The sequence below is a fragment of the Rattus norvegicus genome, chromosome 11 (genome assembly GCF_036323735.1).
Source record: "Rattus norvegicus strain BN/NHsdMcwi chromosome 11, GRCr8, whole genome shotgun sequence".
Lineage (NCBI taxonomy): Eukaryota > Metazoa > Chordata > Mammalia > Rodentia > Muridae > Rattus > Rattus norvegicus.
Window position 1 is genome coordinate 98,697,222 of NC_086029.1, and position 22,754 is coordinate 98,719,975.

General features: G+C 39.4%; 1 protein-coding gene across 4 annotated transcripts in view; it reads right to left on the reverse strand.

Moving 5' to 3' along the window:
* Positions 1-22,754, reverse strand: part of Prkdc (protein kinase, DNA-activated, catalytic subunit) — a 217,548-nt gene that overhangs the window by 152,270 nt on the left and 42,524 nt on the right. For all 4 annotated transcript variants that reach the window (NM_001108327.2, XM_039088537.2, XM_008768933.4 and 1 more), the window contains 5 exons: positions 17,855-17,961; positions 13,695-13,785; positions 11,911-12,071; positions 10,983-11,132; positions 1,137-1,244 (listed from right to left, as the gene is read on the reverse strand). In NM_001108327.2, coding sequence (NP_001101797.2) covers positions 1,137-1,244; positions 10,983-11,132; positions 11,911-12,071; positions 13,695-13,785; positions 17,855-17,961 — 617 coding nt within the window. The remainder of the gene's footprint in view (positions 1-1,136; positions 1,245-10,982; positions 11,133-11,910; positions 12,072-13,694; positions 13,786-17,854; positions 17,962-22,754) is intronic.

Here is a 22,754-nt window from a genome sequence, read left to right on the forward strand (position 1 = left end):
CTGTGACTCCATAACCCTTTATTGATGAATCTGAATGCAAGAAAAAGTTAGATAAAGATTCTCTTTACTCTTGAATTAAATACTGTATCATAGACTTAAAAGATTCTGATATTGATAAAGAATATTTATACTTCTTATACAAAACAAATTCTTTCTCTCTTATGCCATATATGTATATGTATAGATAGATTGTGTGTGTGTGTGTGTGTGTGTGTGTGTGTGTGTGTGTGTGTGTGTGTATGTGTGTGTGTGTGTGTGTGTGATGGGGGGTTTCAAGACTCTGTTTCTCTGTATAGCCATAGCAGTATGTATATGTATAGATAGATTGTGTGTGTGTGTGTGTGTGTGTGTGTGTGTGTGTGTGTGTGTGTGTGATGGGGGGTTTCAAGACTCTGTTTCTCTGTATAGCCATAGCAGTTCTGGAACTCACTCTCTGTTGACCAGGCTGGCCTTGAACTCATGGAGATCTGTTTGCCTCTGCCTCCTAAGTGCTAGGATTCAAGCATTACCCAGCATGCATGCATATAATTTTTTTAACTTAAACCAGTTAAAAAGTAGACTAAAAATACATGTTGACTAAAACTTATAAATATGAAGAACATTGTCTTACCCTCCTAGGCCCCGTCAGTGGTTGCCTCCTTGCTGATGCACAAGGAAGCCTTTTGTTCCTAACAAAGGACCATCCTGACCTTTCTGTTTGCCCTGGTACACCTGGGTGATTATACCTAGGCAGAGACACCGTTGGATCAATTCCTGTTTTTATCTTGAGAGCATAAACCTGTTTTTTCCACTGTGCTTCCTGGAATTTTCCACTCGGTGGACTTGAGCTTTATGTTCTGTGAACCTCAGTAAAGCTTTGGCATTCTCGTAACATGAATGACACCAGTATAGTATGTGTTTTTTCTTAAACCTCACAGGCCTACACCTGGTTCTCCATACTGATGTGGCACGGGCGCCATCAGAACATCACTTATCAAAATAAATATAGTACTGTGTCCAAAACCAAAGTGAACAGTCTTTACAGCAAAAGGCTGTATTTTGGTATGTTAACAAGGAACTTTTCCTAGAAATCAAAATATATACTAAATTTCTGTAGTCAATTAGAATGAAAGTACAGAATTCCAAACACTACTTACCAGTATGGCTTCTAATAAGGCGACAGTATCTTGACTTTCGAATTTCTTATTGTTAGTAAACCAGTGGATGAGCTGCATAACAAGTGGTTCATAGAGTTGCCTTGTCACCTGAAGAGACAATGTCTAATGCAGTTTACAGTCTTCATATGAAAGGAAATGTACACTGGAAATTAAACATTTAGATGGCTCTTTCAACAAAGCTACTATTATCATTAGTTTCATTTTCTAGTTCAGTTCCATGATGAACACAGCCTTAAGAGTCCAGGGAAGGAATATATGCACACTAACTATGATCAAATTATGAAAGCAATTTAAGATACTGTTAGTATAATTTGTGCCAGGGCCTACCTGGGAAAGTCTATATGATCCCATCTATACACTCTCTTTAAAGCCCAAAACCTAGCTTAGGACCACAACCAGTCCCCTAACTAAGACCAAACAGCTTGGACTGTGCTATTTCTAACCTACAAACTCTTCACACACCATATCCAGTCTCTCTGCCCAGCCAGGTCCTGCACCTCTTCGACCTTTCTACACACCTTCTTCATCTCCCAGATCTATTCCTAGTGCCAGGCCTAGTTTGGATAGTCCTGCTTGGCCTACCCACAATCCCCAGGTTCCTTCCTATGCTGCCTACCAAATAAATCACATCCCACCTCTCATACTAGCCAGATGCTAAAATCTTAGCCATTGAGTCTTCCTGGTCCTCCCTTTACACTCCCTCGACAGCACCACAGGTCTAGACACTACACACATTTAGTATCTCTAGTTGAGCCTGGATAACACTGCTTGAGTCACCTACAATTAAAAGGCTACTGACATAATACCCCCACACTGACCCCCAAATCCACCAGTCCTATAGAAATGATCTCCAATAATAATTGCCTATACAAACTCCAGGACATAAATTGAAAAGAACAATTATAAATGTCAAAAAAAGGAATCAAGGAGCTTAAAGTCAAAACAAAGAGCTCAAAAAGCAAAACAAAACAAAAACCCCAAAAAACAAAACAAAAAAATCAAAACAACAAGAACAAAAACAACCAAAATCCGAAAACAAAAAAAAAAAAAAACAAATCAAACCAAACCAAACCAAAACAAAACAAAAAACCAAACCCATCACAAACATTAAGGCTGACTGAAGACAAAGAAATAATCCAAAGTTTGGTAGCTAAATTCAACCAGGAGAAAGGAACACTGAAGAACTCAAGCTGAAATGAAGGTGGAAAAACTTAATAATCAAACTAGAAAACCCCAGAAAAAGCCTTATAAGTAGGATGAATCAACCAGAAGATAGAATATCAGATCTGTAAGAGAAAGTAGAGAAACTAGACCCTAACAAGCAACCATAAAATAAATATAAACTATAAATAAATACTATAAAAAAGAAATAAAAAATTATAAAAAATATAAATAAAATAAATAAAAACTATAAAAAAAGAAAAAGACAGACACATGAAATGAGAGACACCATGAAGAGACCAAATCTTTGAATTATAGGCATAGATGATGAAGAATCCTAGTCAACAGTACAAACCAGATCGTCAACAAGATAACAGAAGAAAACTTCCCCAAAGTAAAGAATGACACACACACCCATAAAGACACAAGCACAAAAAAATACCAAATAGACAAGACCATAGAAGAAACTCCTCATGGTATATAATAGTTAAAACATTAAGTTTTCAGAACAAAGAAAATATTGAAATCTCCAAGAGGGAAAAAAATTATCAGAACAACTGATTTCTTAATGAAAAGACTGAAAGTCAGAAGAGCCTGAAGAAACTCACTCCAAGTTCTCAATGACCATGACTACCAACCTACACTAATATATCCTGAAGGGAAAGAAAAAAGATAGTTTTATGACACAGTCTTTAAAATTTAATATCTAGGAGACTAGGGCAAAACAAAAATAGAGGAAGCAATACTGAACAGAGGAATAAGAACAGTTCAGAGCTTGTACAAAGGAAAGAAACAAGCCTGTAATGACTAAACATGAACACCAAGAGCATAATCATCAACAACAGAAATACAACACAGTGACTGCAATCCATACAGACCTTTCAATAATAACTTTAAATATCAATGTCCTCAATTCTCCAATCAAAAGGCACAGACAAAATGGATCACGAAAAACAATCCACACTCTTACCAGGGAAGCAGATGTTCACCTTTCCCTCTGCTCCTCAAGATGCAGTCCCTGATCTAATCCCCAACTCTGCAGCAGGATCTTTACTGCAGCCTTCTTCCCCTACCCTCACTCTCTGTTCCCATTCCCAAGGGAATAAACAGATCAAGGCAGAACAGTCTGTCTTCTTTCCTACTGTGGGCCCCTCAGTCCTTCCCCGCATCTCCACTCCTAAGTATCAGCTCCCAATCTCTAGAAGCCACACCTACTAACAGCATAGAAGAATGTGTCCCAGGTAAGACACAGCCACTAAGACCCCGAGAGAGACAGCAACAGAAACCAAAAACAAAACACCCACCCAACAAAGATAAGAAAAGATTTCATCATATAGAATTATAATCTTCCCAATCCCAGATGCCTAGATGCCAGCATAAAACACAATGAATAGCAGTCAGGACATCATGTCTCCACTTGAGCCCAGCAAACCTATTTCAGCAGGCCCTGTGCATTGAACACAGCGAAAGAACAAGAAAATGACATTTATGAAAAAAGCAGCAAACAGCCTTTATGAATATACTTACTCTTTAAACAGTAAATAAACCCCTTTTTAAAAATCTATGAAAAAAAAAGATAATGGAAGGAAATGAATAAAACCACTCCAAATCTGATAGTCAAATAGAAAGAATATCTCTTGGGCATGTACCCAAAAGATGCCCCAACATATAACAAAGACACATGCTCCACTATATTCATAGCAGCCTTATTTATAATAGCCAGAAACTGGAAAGAACCCAGATGCCCTTCAACAGAGGAATGGATACATAAAATGTGGTACATCTACACAATGGAATACTACTCCGCTATTAAAAATAATGACTACATGAAATTCTTAGGCAAATGGATGGAACTAGAAAATACCATCCTGAATGAGGCAACCCAGTCACAAAAGAACACACATGGTATGCACTCAGTGTTAACTGGATATTAGCCCAAAAGCTGGGAATACCCAAGAAACAATTCACAGACCATATGAAGCTTAAGAAGGAAGACCAAAATGTAGATGTTTCATTCTTTCATAGAAGGGAGAACAAAATACTCATGGGAGGAAATACAGGGACAAAGAGTGGTGCAGGTACTGAAGAAAGATCATCTAGAGACTGCCCCACCTAGGAATCCATCCCATATGCAGACACCAAACCCAAGCACTATTGCTGATGCCAAAATGTGCTTGCTGACAGGAGCCAGATATGGGTGTCTCTTGAGAGGCTCTGCCAGAACCCTACTGATACAGATGAGCATGCTTGCATCTCATTGGACTGAACAAGGGGACTCCAATGGAGGAGTTAGAAGGAAGACTGAAGGAGCTGAAGGGGTTTACAAACCCATAGGAAGAACAACAATATCAAGCAACCAGACTCCATTAGAGCTCCCAAGGACTATAGCACCCACCAATGAGTACACATGGTGGGACCCATGACTACAGCCACATATGCAGCAGAGGATGGCATTGTCCAGCATCAATAGGAGAAAAAGCCCTTTCTTCAGTACCTGCACCACTCTTTGATGACTCGTTTCCCCAATGTAGGGTAATGCCAGGGTGTTGAGGTTGGAGAGGATGGGTGGGATTGGGGTCATCCTCATAGAAGCAGGAGGCAGGAGGGAGAAAGTATGAGAGAGGAGGGAAAGGGGATAACATTTGAAATGTAAATACATAAAATATCTAAGAAAAATAAAATTAAAAAAAAAGCTGTACTCCAACTAAGTGGAAAATGTAAAATAAATAAAAAATGTTTCAATACATACCACTTAGCAAAATTAAAGCAACATCAGATAAGCAATTTAAACTATTATCTTTAGTGAAATAGAAGCAGTAATTAAGTCTCCCACCCCCCCAGCCCCCTAAAAAGCTCCAGGCCAAATGGTTTTAGTACAGGACTTTACCAGACTTTCAAAGAAAAGTTAATGCCAATACTCCTCAAATTATCCCATAAAATAGAAACAGAAGGGACACTGCCCAGTTCATTTTAAGAGGCTACAGTTACCTGATAACCAAATAAAGGCCCAACAAAGAAACAAAATTACAGACCAGTTTCCCTTAGACAGATGCAAATATTCTCAATAAAACACTAGCAAAACAAATCCAAGATCACATCAAAAAGATCATCAACCCCAACCAAGAAGGCTTTACCCTAGAGATACAAAGATGGTTCAACATATGTAAGTGAATAAATGTAATCCACCATATAAAGGGGCTGAAAGATAAAAACTACATGATTATCTCATTGGATGCAAAAAAAAAAACCCTTTGACAAGATACCATATCCCCTCATGATAAAAGCACTGAAAGACTAGGGGTACAGGGATATAATTCAAAATAATAAAAGCAACTTACAGCTAGCCCACAGCCAACATCAACCTAATCAGAGTGAAACTCACAGCATTTCCACTAAATCAAGAGCAAGACAAAGTTGTCTGCTCTCTATATATCTATTCATACAGTATCTGAAATTTTAGCCAGAGCAATTAGGGCATTGAAATTGGAAAAGAAATCAAAGTATCCTTATTTGAAGATGATACGTTAATAACAAAACAAGCAAACAACAAAAAACAGTAAAAACTACACCAGGAAACTTCTATAGATGATAAACAGTTTTAGCTAAGTCTCAGGATACAAAAATCATTAGCATTCCCATATACAAATGACAAACTAAAAGGAGTCAGGGAAATAATACCTTTCACACCAGTATCAAAAAATATAAAATATCTTGGGGGTAACTCTATCCAAGTAAGTGAAGGATGAGTAAAATAAAAGTATAAAGACATTGAAGAAAGAAATTTAAGAACAGACAAGAGGATAGACAGGTCTATTTTTATGAATTGGTAGAATTAATTTAATAGCTGTTCTCTAGAAAAGCAATCTGCAGATTCAATGCAACCTCCATCAAAGTTATAACACAATTCTTGACAGAAATTTAAAGGATAATTCTCAGTTTCATATGGAAACACAAAAAAATCCAGGATAGCTAGAGGTATCACCAACCCCAATTCCAAACTGTACCACAGAGCTATAGTAATACAAACAGCATGGTATTGGTATAAAAAAGACATGCTGATCAATAGAACTGATCTAAAGACCCTGATATGGACACCAGATTTTTTTAAATAAGGAATACAGAAATACACATTAGAATAAAGACACCATCTTTAACAGATGGGGCTATTCACACTAGGTAACTTTATGTAGAAGAATGCAAATAGACCCATTCTTTTCACCCCCACACAAAACTCAATTACAAATGGATCAAGACCTCAACATAAAGCCAGATACACTGACTCTGACAGAAGAGAAAGTGAGGAATAGTTTTGAACTCAGTGGTATAGGAAAAGGCTTTCTGAACAGAACATTGATAGACCTGGCACTAAGAACAAGAACTTATGGGATATCCTGAAACTGAAAAGCTTTTGTATGGCAAAGGAAAACAGCATTTGGACAAAGTGGTAGCCTGCAAAATAAGAAAAGATTTTTACCAACAACACATCTAGCAGAGGGCAGACATAAAATATTAAAGGAACTGAAAGACTAGACATCAAGGAAAGAAATAACACAATGATCTAAATAGAGCTCTGAAAAGATGAAGCACAAATGGCTAAGAAACACTTAAAGAAATGTTCAACATCTGAAGCCATCAGGAAAATGCAATTCAAAACTGTTTTGAGATTTCATTTTACACCCATCAGAATGACCAAGCTCATGACAGCTCATGCTGGTGAGGATGAGCAGTGAGAACACTCATCCGTTGATGGTAGAGTGCAAACTTTACAGCCACTGTGGATAACTGTGGGGCAGTTCCTCAGGAAGCTAGAAATAGACAATGCCAAGATCCAGCTATACTACTCCTGGATACATACCCAAAGATCTCCACATCTAACTACAGAAACACTTGCTCGACTGTTAACTGCCACTATAGTCTACTAGCTGGAAATTGGAAACAGCCTAGATGCTCACCAACTGATGAATGAATAAAGAAAACTTGGTATAATGCCAGGTAGTGGGGCACACCTTTAATCCTGGAATTTGGGAAGCAGAGGCAGGAGAATCTCTGAGTTTGAGGACAAACTGGTCTACAGAGTGAGTTCAAGGACGGTCAAGACTACAACAAATTAACATTGTCTGGAAAAAACCAAACAAACAAAAAAAGTAAGAGAGAGAGAAAATATGGTACACATTTACACAATGGAGTATTACTCAGCTGTTCAAAGAAGGAAAACAAAAGAAATAAAAGAAATCATGAAATTCCCTCGTGAATGGATGACGTTAGAAAAAAAAAAATTCATCCCGAGTGAGGTAACCAAGTCTGAAAAGGACAAATGAAGTTATGTATTCTCTTATACATGGATGTTAAGTAGTAAGTCTTCAATAAGGAAATGCAATCTGTACAACCACAGTGTTTAAGTATATCATAAGAGGCTAAGGGAGGGTTAGGGTTAGGGAAAGAGTTCCACAGGTAAACATGGATGGGGGATGGGAAAGTTGACTAGAATGGGAGGAACAAACAGGGAGGGGGGAGGAAGAAAAGGGGAAAGGAGGGAATATAGCTAAAACTAAGGACCACTCGAGGGGATTGTACGGAAACCTAATACCTTCGAAGCTTCCTAAAAGTATATGCATATAAGAAGGCAATTTTAATAAAATTGCCAAATAACAGGGGAGACAGAGCCCCAACTAGACAAGTGAAACTTCCAGTATTAGGAATGAATTACATCTAACATAGTTGTTGACCAAGGTGCTAGGTAGTATGGGCTATTGCCAAGGCTATTGGTTGCTTTCCAGAAACTAATGATAAGGCCCTACTGCTGAAGTCAACACCTGCATAACTCACTGAACATGGAGAAGTCAAACTGGGATCTAACTGGAGCCTTCAGCCCTGGAAACTAGTGTCTGTGATACTGGAAAGTACTCTACACACCACTGGAGAACAGTAAACACCCTTCAATTTGTGAGTGGTGACCTGCTCACAAAATACACTGCTACTATAGTTCGAAAGAGATGTATGTGCAAGCAACCACTACCTGATTATATTTAAGGCCCACTCCATGAGATGGAACCCATGACAATGCTTAGATAGCTGAAATCTTGAAACTAGAGAGGGCAAGGACCTCCAAATACTATATTGTTCTGCTAAAGGAATGTAGCAATAAAATGACTGCTAATGACATTATGCTACATCCACAGATTAGTCTTGTTTAAGCATCATCGGAGAAGCTTCCTCTTGCAGTAGATGGAAACAAATGCAAGAGACCCATAGCCGGACAATGAGTAGACAGCAAGAAACATTGGAACACTAAGTCTTTTTTTTTTTTTTTTTGGTTCTTTTTTTTTTTTTTTGGTTCTTTTTTTCGGAGCTGGGGACCGAACCCAGGGCCTTGCGCTTCCTAGGTAAGCGCTCTACCACTGAGCTAAATCCCCAGCCCCTGGAACACTAAGTCTTAAATAGTATATATCCATCAAATCTCTCCTGTTAGGGCTCAGGGAACTATGCAAGAGGAGGTGGAAAGAATTTAGGAGTCAGAGGCAACAGAAACCACCAAGGAAATGAGGCCTTCCAGACACAACAGGACTAATGACAGCCATCTGTACTTGCAGAGACTATGGCAACATGCACAGGCCCTGCATGGGTCTAAGTCAGGTGAGTTGCCAGTGCTGAGAGGGGAAGCAGACGCAAGCCCCATCCCTCATTCAGAAGCTCACTCCAACTGATAATTGCTTGAAAAGGAACAATTAGTATTCTCCAATAAAGTTTCATTGTGTACACAAACCACACTGAAGGACAGGTCCCATGCCCAGCAAGAGAGCCAACACAAAACAAGCTCATATATTAAGCTTTTTAATTCTTTTTTTAAGATGTCTATGTATGTGTCTTTACATCTGTGTTGCCTGTCCCTTTCCTCTGGCTATCTGTGCCCTCCCCCATCCCCCACCCCCCCACCCCCGATTTTTGGTTAGTTGGTTGGTTGGTTTTGAACTATTCTGGTATATTTGTTTTTATTTTATCTTATTTTATTACTATTTTTTTTAAACATGCCTGCTTTCTAATGAGATAGGAAGGGTGTAGACTTGGGCGGATGGGGAGGATCTGGAAGGAACTGGGAGAGAAGAAACTATAATTAGAGTATATTGTTTGAAAAATCTATTTTCAATAAAAATAACATAAAGTAAATTAAAATAAAGAAATTTTGGGCTGGAGAGATGGCTCAGCGGTTAAGAGCACTGACTGCTCTTCCAGAGGTCCTGAGTTCAAATCCCAGCAACCACATGGTGGCTCACAACCATCTGTAATGGGATCTGATGCCCTCTTCTGGTATGCATGAAGACAGTGACAGTGTGCTCACCTACATACATATAATAAATAAATAAAATTTTTAAAAAAAAAACTAAAGAAAGAAACTTTAAAGTGTAGCAGGTCATAGTCACTCACGCCTTTAGTTCCAGCATGACTTTAATCTTGGGAGGCAGAGGCAGAGGCAGAGGAGGCAGAGGCAGAGGAGGCAGAGGCAGAGGAGGCAGAGGCAGAGGAGGCAGAGGCAGAGGAGGCAGAGGCAGAGGAGGCAGAGGCAGAGGAGGCAGAGGCAGAGGAGACAGAGGCAGAGGCAGAGGAGGTAGAGGCAGAGGCAGAGGAGGCAGAGGCAGAGGAGGCAGAGGCAGAAGAGGCAGAGGAGGCAGAGGCAGAGGAGGCAGAGGCAGAGGAGGCAGAGGCAGAAGAGGCAGAGGAGGCAGAGGCAGAGGAGGCAGAGGCAGAGGAGGCAGAGGCAGAGGAGGCAGAGGCGGCAGAGGCAGAGGCGGCAGAGGCAGAGGCGGCAGAGGCAGAGGAGGCAGAGGCAGAGGAGGCAGAGGCAAAGGCAGAGGCGGCAGAGGCAGAGGCGGCAGAGGCAGAGGCGGCAGAGGCAGAGGCGGCAGAGGCAGAGGCGGCAGAGGCAGAGGAGGCAGAGGCAGAGGAGGCAGAGGCAGAGGAGGCAGAGGCAGAGGAGGCAGAGGCAGAGGAGGCAGAGGCAGAGGAGGCAGAGGCAGAGGAGGCAGAGGCAGAGGCAGAGAGGCAGAGGCAGAGAGGCAGAGGCAGAGAGGCAGAGGCAGAGAGGCAGAGAGGCAGAGGCAGAGAGGCAGAGGCAGAGAGGCAGAGGCAGAGAGGCAGAGGCAGAGAGGCAGAGGCAGAGAGGCAGAGGCAGAGGCAGAGGCAGAGGCAGAGGCAGAGGCAGAGGCAGAGGCAGAGGCAGAGGCAGAGGCAGAGGCAGAGGCAGAGGCAGAGGCAGAGGCAGAGGCAGAGGCAGAGGCAGAGGCAGAGGCAGAGGCAGAGGCAGAGGCAGAGCGATCTCTGAGTTTAAGGTGAGCCTGTCTACAAGTGAGGTCCAGGACAGCAATGGCGTCACAGAGAAATCCTGTCTCAAAACCCACCCCTCACCAAAATAGTAAAATGTAATTTAAAAAAATGTTCCAATCTCCAGGTCACTGGACCAAGTACCTTAGACTGAACAGGGCAGCAGGAAGGCAGCAGCGGCTTCTGATGAAACTACTTCTTTTTCTTGTGGTGTGCTGGCCCTACACTTTATTCAACCCTCCTGTCTCTGCCAAGTGCTGGGATTACAGGAGTGCTCTACCATGCCCAGTTTGAGATCATATGTTTTTGGAGTTTTTACAATTGTTTAGATCCTAATCATGTACTTACTTGATCCACATCACATGCAAGTTTAAGCAGCACAGGAAACATGTGCTTATAAAGCTGGTACATGGGAGGCAACCCCTGACCTTCAGGCATCTGAGTGGCTCTTCCCAACATGAACATAACCATGCTGTGTAACAGTTCACAAGCTGCTACCTAAGAGGGACCAAGTTCAACAAAGTTTTGGTTACCATATTTACAAAACAATATTTTTAAATTTTTTCCTTAATTAGCCATTTAAGAGAAAAAACGTATTATGGTAACTACTGTGTACTAAAAAAACAAAACAAAACAAAACAAAACAAAAAACAGAAGATAGTAGTTTTTAATATAATTAATACTTGTGTTCACTTTAATCTTTATCCAAGAATTAAGAAATGAAATTTAAAAACTTCAGACTCTGAAGGTAATACATTCATATGAATTATATTTCACACAGCTTAGAACTACACATCCTGGGGTTGGGGATTTAGCTCAGCGGTAGAGCGCTTGCCTAGCGAGCACAAGGCCCTGGGTTCGGTCCCCAGCTCCAAAAAAAAAAAGAAAAGAAAAGAAAAAACAAAATAAAACAAAACTACACATCCTGGCTTCATTAGTAAATATTACTTTAATAAGTACATTTTGTAAGCACATTAAAAATGTACAAATCAAAAAAAATAAAAAAATTTAAAAAACTACAAAAGAGTGGTAACATCTGAGATTATCTGTTTCCAATCTCTAAAGTTAAGATAATAATCAAACTCTTGCCAAGTACTACTTTCAAACACACTTTGCATTAAATTTTCTATTACAGGTTATTATTTATTATGAGGATTTATACTTAATTTTCATTTATCAATGACACCTACATCTGAAAACATTTAAAAGTAATATTAGAAGAGATTTTTTTAAAGCAATACACTATAAACAATGAATAAAATGAAATAGAAAATACTTTAGTTTGTCGATCACTAGCAGAAAGAGCCAATTCAGTGACCCGAGGCAGAAAGACATCCAGATAGATGACAGGCTTCATCTCTCTGAAGGGTACTGCAAAGCTGAGTCTTTTCTCCCTGTCCCACGCCACATACTTCTTCATCCTTTCTCCTGATGTAGCTGATAAAAAAGTGTTAGAAGAGTGCTTTTAATTCAAGATCTTTACTCTTACAGCTCATTAGCTAAATTAGGGTACTTTTAAAATATTTTGTCTTTCCTTTTTTCTGCTTTAATTATGAAAGAATATGAAAACCATTGAAGGTCTTATTTCTAAATTTAACTTAACTAAAACCATTATTCAATAGGAATATGCAAATTCAGTGACAGCTACTTTAAACAGGATACAAAATAATCAGTATATTTGAAAAATATCTCCTTTTTGCCAGCTGTGGTGACACATGCCTTTAATTCTAGCACTTGGGAGGCAGAAGCAGGAACATCCTTGTATAAGTTCCAGGCCAGCCAAGATTACTGATGACCTTTTCTCCACAAAAACAGAACCAAATCTCCTCTTTTAAAGGGACTAAAATACTTATCAACTGTCTCACTTGATAAGTATTTTCATATAAGCATTAGAACCAGAGCTCAGATTGCAAGTCAACAAGTAAATACTGGGTGAACATGGCAGCCTAGATGTACAGGCAGCCCTTTTAGTTCAACTGAGAGATCTTGCCTCTAAGAGTCAGGTGGAGAGTAGTCAAGGAAGAGTCTTGACATCAGCCTCAGGCTTCCATATGCACATGCACCTGCGCATGCACACACAGAAGCAAAGACCACCAAATTTTCCCAAGTATAGGTTCTAATTTCTTAAATAGCTAAAACTCTCCAGTTAACACCAAAGTCCAAAAGTAAAGACAGCTGAGATTTTCTAGTATAAAAACACTTAAAATATCCACATATTAAAATATTAAGTTTAGGTACTGCAAAGCGGGCTCAGTGGTTCAAAGCACTTGTTGGTCTTGCAGAAGACCTTTATTTGGTTCCCCGCACTTGCTCTATGGTTCACAACCATCTGTAACTCCAGTTCCAGGGGATCAGATGTCCTTTTCTGACCTCCATGACACCAGGCATTAATGATGTGCACATATATACATTCAGACAAAACATGTAAAATTAATAAATCTTTAAAAAGTAAAGAAAAAAAACATAAGTTTAGCGTTCTCCCACATGACTAGTCCTGGTGGGGTCTGTCCCACACCTAAGGCCAGAAGATGCTACCTGCAAAGATTAAAAAGTCTTTGATAGCCTGCATGATTGCATACCCTCTAATGCAAGTACTCAAGAGGTAGAAACGGTAGATCTTTCTAAGTTTAAAGCCTAGCTAGTTTGTATAGCATGTTCTAGGCCATTCGGTCCAGGCTTCATAATTCATTCTTGTCAGAGAAGAGAAAGAGAAGCAGACATAAAGTCTTTTGAGCTGATCAACTTGAGGATCCAACAAGTTTTGAAAAGTAAAAAGAATGATTTCAAATTCTGAATGTGACTAGATAGGGTAAAGGGAAACTGATCAGTTTTGAAGAAATTTGAAATAGAATACTATGCTTGAGTAGCCCAAACTAGTAGCCCAGAACAATAGTGGCAATAATATAGAACTGGATACAGCATGTATGAGCACAAGCTATTACTGCCCAGGTGACCCTGACGTCATCAGATGCCTGCAGAAGAGCTGATGAAAAGTAAACAGACACATAGTCAACTCCAAGAGCAAACATATCTACAGGGTTACCTTAGGAAGAAGCTTACCTGTTATAAGATTTTTGTTTATTTGTCCTCCCAGAGATCCAAGTATTTGTACTACTCTAATTCTTATTTCTTCTAAGGACAGTGCTTCGTCCTGAAAATGTATTCAGTTGTATAAATGTGATAAATGAATTTAAAATTAAAGTGAAGAGGAAAGATTACATTGCTAATATCTTTGAATAGTTATGTAAATTTTATTCAGTAGTACTATCAATGCTACTGAGAATCCATACAAGATATAACTCTTCCAATTTTACAGATTGATGTCCAGCACCAGGCCAGCAGCTCCCAAGTTCTGGGAAGATTCTTTATACTGTAAAGAAGTACCAAGGACTCCCAAGGCACTTTTGTTTATATGGGACACACTCCTAAATATCATATTAGTAATTCAAACTTTTAAAAGGTATCATTTAAATAATGCTAAGTCAATGCTATGTTAAAAACAACATATTTTTATGAAAATTATTTTCAAAACAAAAACCCCAGAAAAGTGGATCTGCTTCATATTAATGCAAAGGCTTTAGGAGTCACAAGGATAAAGGACTTCAAAGGAGTCAGAGCTCATCACAGGTAGAAGAGAAAGTAGAACTTCGTAGTCATCGTTGTTCACTAATTATCCTTCATAATATATAAGACACAATGTGAAGCTTTATCAATGAGCTTTTACATAGACTCTAATATGCTAAATTCATTTATCTTGCACTTTGAATGAATTTTGGTTTTGTTTTTGTTTTTGTTTTTACAATCATGCATTGCTCATCTGAAAATACTGGTTCAGTAGAGCAAGCAGACTTTCTAAATGTTGACACGTTTCACTGCAGATGCCTAAAGTTACATTTGTTATCATCACCAATCTCGTGAGAGATATGTAAGGAAGGATCAGCTAGCAAACTCACTGTAATACTTGTGTGTTGATAGATATTTCCCTTGAAGAGGAAGGCTTTCTTCGTAACTGAGGGAAAATGTTGGTCAAATTCAGACATAAATCTGAATAACCTGGGAGAGGACCCCTCAACTGGGGAGTTGGCTCTATAGTGCTGACCTGTGGGCATGTCTGTGGGGTATTTTCTTGACTAAATGTTTAAAGTGGGTGGTGCTACCCTTGGATAGATGGTGTTAGCATATATGAGAAAGCAAACTCAGAAAGGTATGGAGAGTAAGTCATAAGCAGGTTTTCTGCTTCAGTTCATGCCTCTGGGAGGTACTATCTTCCACTGATGATGAACTTAAACCTGTAAGTCTAAAACCTTTCTTCCCACTGAAGAAAGAAAATTATACAGTAAGCAATTATTTTAATACGCACCTAGCATAATATAGTGCTTTCCTCTACAATCCGCTGCCTGAGTGCTGTAAAACTTTTTTTTCTTTTTTAGAAACTTTACTGGGCTCAGCTTGTTGTACTCCTGCTTGTTTGAGCTGAATCCCCTTCCTCTATGTTGAAAAAGCAAGTGCAAATAATGCTAAGAAATGGTTAACATAGAAACTGACCTTGTTTGCTAAAGAAAGAATGTCCTATTCAGTACCTACGCCATTTGTTTCTGTAAACATAGTTAACATGAAGGGAAACGTCCTTCAGAGGTCCTGAGACCACCCTCAGGCAGTGATGGAGACAGGAATTCAGCACTGTTATTATTCAAACCATAGACAAAAAAACTGCAGGTAGGGACAGACCTTACAAAGCACTATCTGTGTTTCAGGCCCACAACAGAGGTGGGAATACAGTGAGCTTTCCAACTCTCTGAGTGCTGCTTGGTTTCTCAAGAGCCTGATTTCTATAACAGCCCAAGTTGGTTTGGTCTGCATTTTATCACATCAACAGAAGGCAACCGAGGACATAGTGACCATGAAAAAACTGGGGATTTCTACGTACAATTCAAAGTATCACCTAGGAGTATTCTGTCAGGCAGCCTTTTTGGGAGTGCAGGGCTGTATAAGTATGCAGCCTGTCTCATCACAAAGAATTCTAAATAAAGTGCTAACTTATACCCAAAACAGCAAAACAAAAATCTGTGTTAACCACCACTATACAAAGAACAAAGACATTAAAAAGGGGGTGATTTGAATAAGAAGAGCCTCCAAGGGATCCCCCTTCTCAAAGGAGAGGAGAAGGAAAAATAGGGAGAGGTTCTATATGAAGGGGTATTGGGAGGATAGAAGAGGCTGATGTTGGGATGTAAAGTGAATAAATAAAAAAAATTTTTGTTTTAAAAAAAGAGCTTCCAAGGACTCATACATTTGGATGCTTAGCCATCAGGGACTGGCATTATTTGCGAAGGATTAGGAAACATGGCCTTGGAATATGTCACTAGGGATGGGCCTTGAGGTTTCAAAGTCCCAGGCCAGGCCCAACATTACTCTCTTCCTGCAGCGTGAATATCCAGATGTAGAAGTCTCAGCTATTTCTTCAACACCATGTCTGCCTCGGTGCTGCCATGCTCTCTGCCATGATGAAGACTCACTTCTGAAACTTTATGCAATCCCCAACTAAATGCTTCTTTTATAAGGGTTGTCATGGTCATAGTCTCTTCACAGCCAACAGAACAATGATTAGCACAGAAGTTGGACCGGGGAATGAGGCATTGTAGTGACAGGCCTGACCATGTTGCTTGTTGACAGAACATATACCTTAGGACTCTGGATTAGGAAAGTAGTTGATCACTTTAAGCAAGGCTTAATAAGCCATCCTAGTAGTATCATGGAAGACAGTGGTATTGAGAGCAATATAGATTTTGGTCACCCAACTTATGAAGATTCAGAGGAGAAGGATATTAGTAAGTGTCATAGAGGCCATTCTTGTGCTATTTTGGTGAAGATGAAACTGTTTTCTGCCACTGTTCAAAAAAAAAATCTGTCTGAGGGCAAATTAAGTTTTGGACTAATGGTACTAGCTGAGAACACTTCAAAAGATAGCCTAGTATTGATTGTGGCATGTGAATATTAGTGATCACTCTTACGCAGATCTATAATGAAAAGGAACAAGCTGAACCAAAGAAAATAAAAGTACAGTTTGAGGGCATCAGAGAGTTTAACAGAACTAAGTCTGGTACTCACAAAGGTAAAGGTTTAAAGAGCTGGGCAGTGGTGATGCACACCTTTCAGTCTCAGCGCTTGGGAAGCAGAGGCAGACAGATCTCTAATTCAAGGCCAGCCTAGTCTACTGAGAGAGTTCCAGGACAGCCAGGGCTATACAGAGAAACCCTGTCTTAAAAAACAAAACAAAACAAAAATTTAAAGAAAAAGTATCATGTCTACCTCCATGCCACCATGTTCCCTGCCACAGTGATAATAGACTTAAAGCTTTGAAACTGTAGCAAGCCCTCAGTTAGACCCTTTCTCTCACAAGGGTTGCCTTGGTCATAGTGTCTCTTCACAGCAAGGTTTAGGGCTTGCATCCGTGATCTTAGGAAATAGGCATTGTGTATCATGAAGAAATTTTGTTTACAAATCCTGAGTTCTGTTCAAGTAATTTTATTCCACTGTTTAAATGATAAAATTATTCAAAAACTTAAAAAATATTTATAGTTTTATCTAGTCTTTCAATCAAAAGCTTCGAAAACTGAATATACATATCCAAGAGTTTTTAGTTAGTTTTCAACATTGAACTTCTCAATTTTTACTATGACTTCAAGCAATGAATACTTTTTCCAAACTAAATCTCTTTCTATTTTTCTGATCCTACTCTGTAATAAATTAAGAAGAAAACAAAAACAAAAAACAAACACCTAGCCAAGATAATATCACCAAAAGCACCAAGAAAGCGAGGAAGGAAGCAAATCATGGTAGAGAAAGACGGGAGTGAATTCAACCTGATGCAGGCATCGGTAATGACGCATCAGTCTTACGTGCAGTAAGGACGCATCAGTCTTACGTGCAGTAAGGACACATCAGTCTTATGTGCCTCCATCAGCGTTTTGACTCCCCTATGAATATGAACCACAACACCCTTCACTGTGCAAAGTAGGGAACAGCAAAGAAAGCACTCAAGATGGGAAGCTAAATAGTTAATGTTGGCTGTTTTCACTGCTGAAAAGATACCAAAATTATTCCTAGGTCATTCTCTAAATTTGTATGCAAAAGAACTAACATTTAAATGAAGATTTTTAAAATTTTCTTAGGTTAATCTCTGAATTACTTAAGGTAAAGAAAAGAAAAGGATTTCTTACAGATGTAACATTTCTTGTCCTTTTCAGAAGCTTCACTACATCTCTATTAAATCCCTTCCGAGCAGCCCGAGAAAGTGCTGACACTTCCCAGTGGCTCTTGGTTTCATCTGTGGGAGGTAAACAGGAAAAACATTTTAAGCAACATTTATACCACATTATCAAACAGGAACATTAAAGTCTTTGTTACTTAAAATATTATTTCAAAACATAAAATTACGGAACACAAATAGATCTGCTGTCTTTTCAATATCACTGTCTGTCAAAAGAAGCCCCTCTGGGCTTGGGTAAGGTGTGCTTAAAAGAGGCTGACCATTTTGTGGTGGTAAGAGTTAGTCCTTCCACCTTAAGACACATGCCAAACCTGTGACAAGTCAAGCCTCATAATCAAATCCTTGAAAACATGAGATTTCTTAAGTTCCTACTGGGACGGAAAAGGAAAGTTATTTCGTCTAAAAGAATGCAAAATCGAGAGAAAGAGGCAATGGAGGCAAAAACTATCATTCTATAATATCACAGCAATAAACAACGCAGGAAGAACTGTGAATGAATAGACACTAGAGCTACTATGAGGGAAGTCTTCATGAAGAACAACAGTATTTACAGTGTTTATCCTAAAGTTTATTTTACTTGGGGATAGAGACTGTGAATGGACACTGTCCACAGAGTCTGACTGAGATTAGAATCTCAGTCCTGTGGAGACGTTGGAATGCTGCATGTCTAGAGACTGATTAGTTCTGGCCCTCTAGAGCTGTTATTCTTTGACCACCTCAGAAGTACTATCTTGTGACAATAGACAAAAACCTCTTGGAACATTTGCAACTAGTTTCTACCAATCCAAAAGCTAAGAATGCCATCTTACGCCTAGAAGGAAGCTTCTCCCACCTCTTTGTGCCTATCACTCTGGTGTACCCATCAATGTATTTTAAACTTGCCTTGATTTAGGACTTTCTCAGTTCCACAAAACTACAAAAACTGTGTGAAACTGCTTCCACATTGGAACATGGAATTTGAGGGTAACTTAAAGCTGTGTTCCCAGGGTATAGTCACTCAAAACAGTTCCAAAATAAACAATCTCTTATTTCCCTTTAAGATGAGATCTGTGGCCAGGTAATGGTGGCACACGTCTTTAATCCTCGTGTTCAAGAGGCAGAGGCAATCGGACCTCTAACTTTGAGGCCAGCTTGGTCTCCACAGGGAGTTCCAGGACAGACAGGGCTACACAGAGAAACGCTGTCTCAAAACAAAACAAAACAACTAAAACCAGGAAAAACACAAACAAACAAACAGCACAATAAAAGATGAGAGTTGTGCTTTTTAATCACAGGATACACATATGCCACAGCATGTATATGGTAGTCAGAGAACAACTTGTTTGGTTCTCTCCTTCCATCACTTGGGTCCCAGAGTATTGGATTCAGGTCATGAAGGCTGGGGGTTACTGCCTACTGAACTATCTCAAACACCATCACCCTCTTTTTTAACATTTTTATCTGAGTAGAACAAATATAGATTCATTAAGGGAAAGTAAAGAACAAACAACCAAAAAAACCCAAAAGACAAAAATAAAACAAACAAAAATCCCTCTTAATAGTGGGTCAGATTTCAAGGGAGGAACACTACCACATTAAACTGAATTTTTTATAGTTTGATCCCTGCCCCCTCCCCCAGCATAGCTGTAGCTATTTTGTTCCATGCCTGCCAGCTATTTCATACTGTTGCTGTAATATGCCTGCCAGTCATTGACACAGAAAAATAATCTGACTCAGAACACTGTCAACTGATCACATATCCTGTTAGGTCCTGTAAACTCTGCATGAGGTTTGTTAATCTTAAGAAACTCCACAAAGCTTTACATAAGACCCATCAAGTTAAAGGCCAATATGGGATGTTATGTCTAAAATGACTAGAGTTATAGCTGATCATCGGGCAACACTTCCTGCACCTGTATATGAACTCACTTTGGTTTTTTTTCCTTTATAAGCCTTCCCTGAGAATAGGCTTCTGAGTCCTTTTTATGGTCCTGAATGTTCAGTCTTGTGGTGTTTGTTCAATAAACTAGTCTCACTTAACTGAGATGAGTGTTCATATGGTTGGTGTGGCAATTCCTGAATGCCAACAAATCTAATCATGAGAAAACATTAGAAAAACCCAAACGGACACATGATGCTTAAACTAGTATACAAAAATGTTTATAAACTACAAGTTCCTAAAGGATGTAAGGAGTGAACGTCAATCACATATGTGCTAATGTCCTGATTTGAACTTATTTTTTTGCAGGGTTAAGTACAGCCACAGCTTTGATGTAGAAAATGTACATTGAAGGATGGTGGGACAACAGGTTGGCAGCTTAGGTCTTAGTTATACAGGAAAGTTTTCCATTTATACGTTTTATTTATTACTGCTTTACAATAGTACTTTAAGGGAAGCTGTTCTAAGACTTTAAGTATGGACAGCTGAGACACCTTGTGGGTATCTAACTGCCAAGACTGATGACCTGAATTTAATCCTTTGAAACCACATTACCAGAAAGAAAGAATCACTCCTATAAGTTTTCCTCTGACCCTTGCATGAGGAAAAGTAGTTTATTCATACCCTCCCATCACCAAATAAAATATATTTTATTTTAAAAAAGTAATATTATTGCTCTTCGTGAAGCCTTGACACAAATACAGTTTTGTTTTGTTTTGTGGTTGTTGTTGTTTTTCAAGACAGGGATTTTCTGTGTGCCCCTTAGCTGTCCTGGAACTCACTGCAGACAAGGCTATCCTCAAACTCAGAGATCTGTTGGTTTCTGCCTCCTGAATTCTGGGATTAATGGTGTTCAAGCCATCATCATCTGGCTCACAAATGAATTTAAAGTTAAAAAAATTTTTTTAAAGATTCAGGTTATGGGAAGCAGTTGTAACATCTATTTCTTTCTCTTATTAACTGCTGAGTTAAATAAGATCTTTGACCTATGTTCATTTTCATTGCCCAGATGACTATTCCACAGCCATGGAGTTATTATCAGTAGCTATGAGTTGCATGGTGGGTATGGCTTAGTTCACCAAATCTTTGGATCTCAAAAATCCTGATTGCCACTACCTCAGTTCTTCTAGTTCTTAACTTGATTTCTTCTTCTTTTTTTTAACCTTGATTTTTCTTATGTGCTGGAAGCCGGTCTTTATGGTGTTAAGACCTAGATAACTGTTACCTGCCATTTTGTGCTGTTAATAAAATTAAAAGGAAATTTTCTAACGTTGTTTCTGCTTTTACTAGGAAACTTTCTCATGTGCAAGTTATGTTCTATGCCCTTGGAAAACAATTACAAAAAAAGTCAGTGAAATTGCTTTGTACAGTTACCCACAATAAGCTTAGACCTGAGTCAACCTTTATAAGCTTTTATACGCTGTCCCTAGGATGGATCCCAATATAAGAGAGATACCTGTATCTATTCATTTTGAGTAAGGGTTGAGTAAAGCTTAAGTTCCCACGACCTTCCTGGGAACTGGCATCCTACTTGACAGAAAGAGACATGTACGTGGGCAACTGACATCTTGGTTGGCAAATTAAGACATGAATGTTAGACAAGGCCAAGTCCCCTGCCACAGTTGAATGCCCCAACCAATGGGAGATAAGTGTATAACAAAGACATGTTTCTAATCCTAAATCCTGATTGGTGGAATAACTTGGCACTGATGTTTGTAGATTTTAGACTTAAAAACCTTGTAGGATCTTAACTCAAAATTACAACCAGCTCCCAAGTCTAGATTTTTAACCCTTGATCAATCCTGAGGTATATAAACTATCCTCTGAGATCAGTGTTCATGTGGTTTATGAGGTGACTCCTAGGCCCCAACAATGGGTAGATACAATGTGTTTGAATTTAGGACTGCTGACCAGTTAGGGACTAAGTTAATTTCCTGTTACTGTGATAAACACCACTTCCAGGCAACTTATAAAAGGATTTATTTGAGCTATGGTTTTAAAGTAATAAGACTATGTCAAGGCAAGAAAACAGCAGCATGGCAGAAGCAGGAAGTTCAGAAATAACATCTCAACCTCAAACATAAAAGAAAGATAGCAAACTGGAAGTAGGCCTAAGCTATAAAACTTTCAGACCCCCCCTTTCCCCCCAGGGAAGAACTTACCTCAATCAAGATTGCATCTCCTAAACTCCCAAAACAGTAGCACCAAATGAGGACTTCTAAGGTTCCACAGAGTCCTATAGCCCATGTCATAGACTTGTCCCATTACCTGCTCCTTCTCCTCAACCAATCTCTAGGTTTGTACCAGGACCCACCTAACCTGCATCTACTCACACAGAGATTCCTTTATGCCACCTCCACCATACTCCATATCCAGATTTCCTATGTCCTCCTTCAGGGTCCAGCTTTGTGAATATTCCCTATCGCCCTCTAATCATTTTTCAGAAACCAGCCAGATCTAGCCTAGTCCCACAGCCTCGACCTCTGTCCTGATTGAGGACCTGACCTACCTGTACCCATTCATAAATAACTCTGTGTCACCTCTATCACCCCACGTCATACCCAGACTTCCCATATTCTCCTCAAGATGTAGTCTGTTGACTGCCCCTGATTTTTAAATATATAGTATGGTCTTGCAACCAATGCAGCAGCCTACTCTGTTCTTCAGATCCTTCAATGCAAAAGAGCTTTAGGTTTGGGCCTGGATCAACCCTACCAATCCCCAAACCATAGGGCCAACCCATTATCATAGCCAACCTTTCTACTCACTCCTATCTTCTGCCAACACCAGGCTTAGATCATGAAGCACATCCTATCTGTCCACCTCACTTCAATCCACAAAGCCATTTCTAACCTCTAAAACCAACATGCTCCACATTTTCTCTTCTGCCCCAACCTGCTCTGTCTATAATGCAAAGCAAAGGAACTCCACA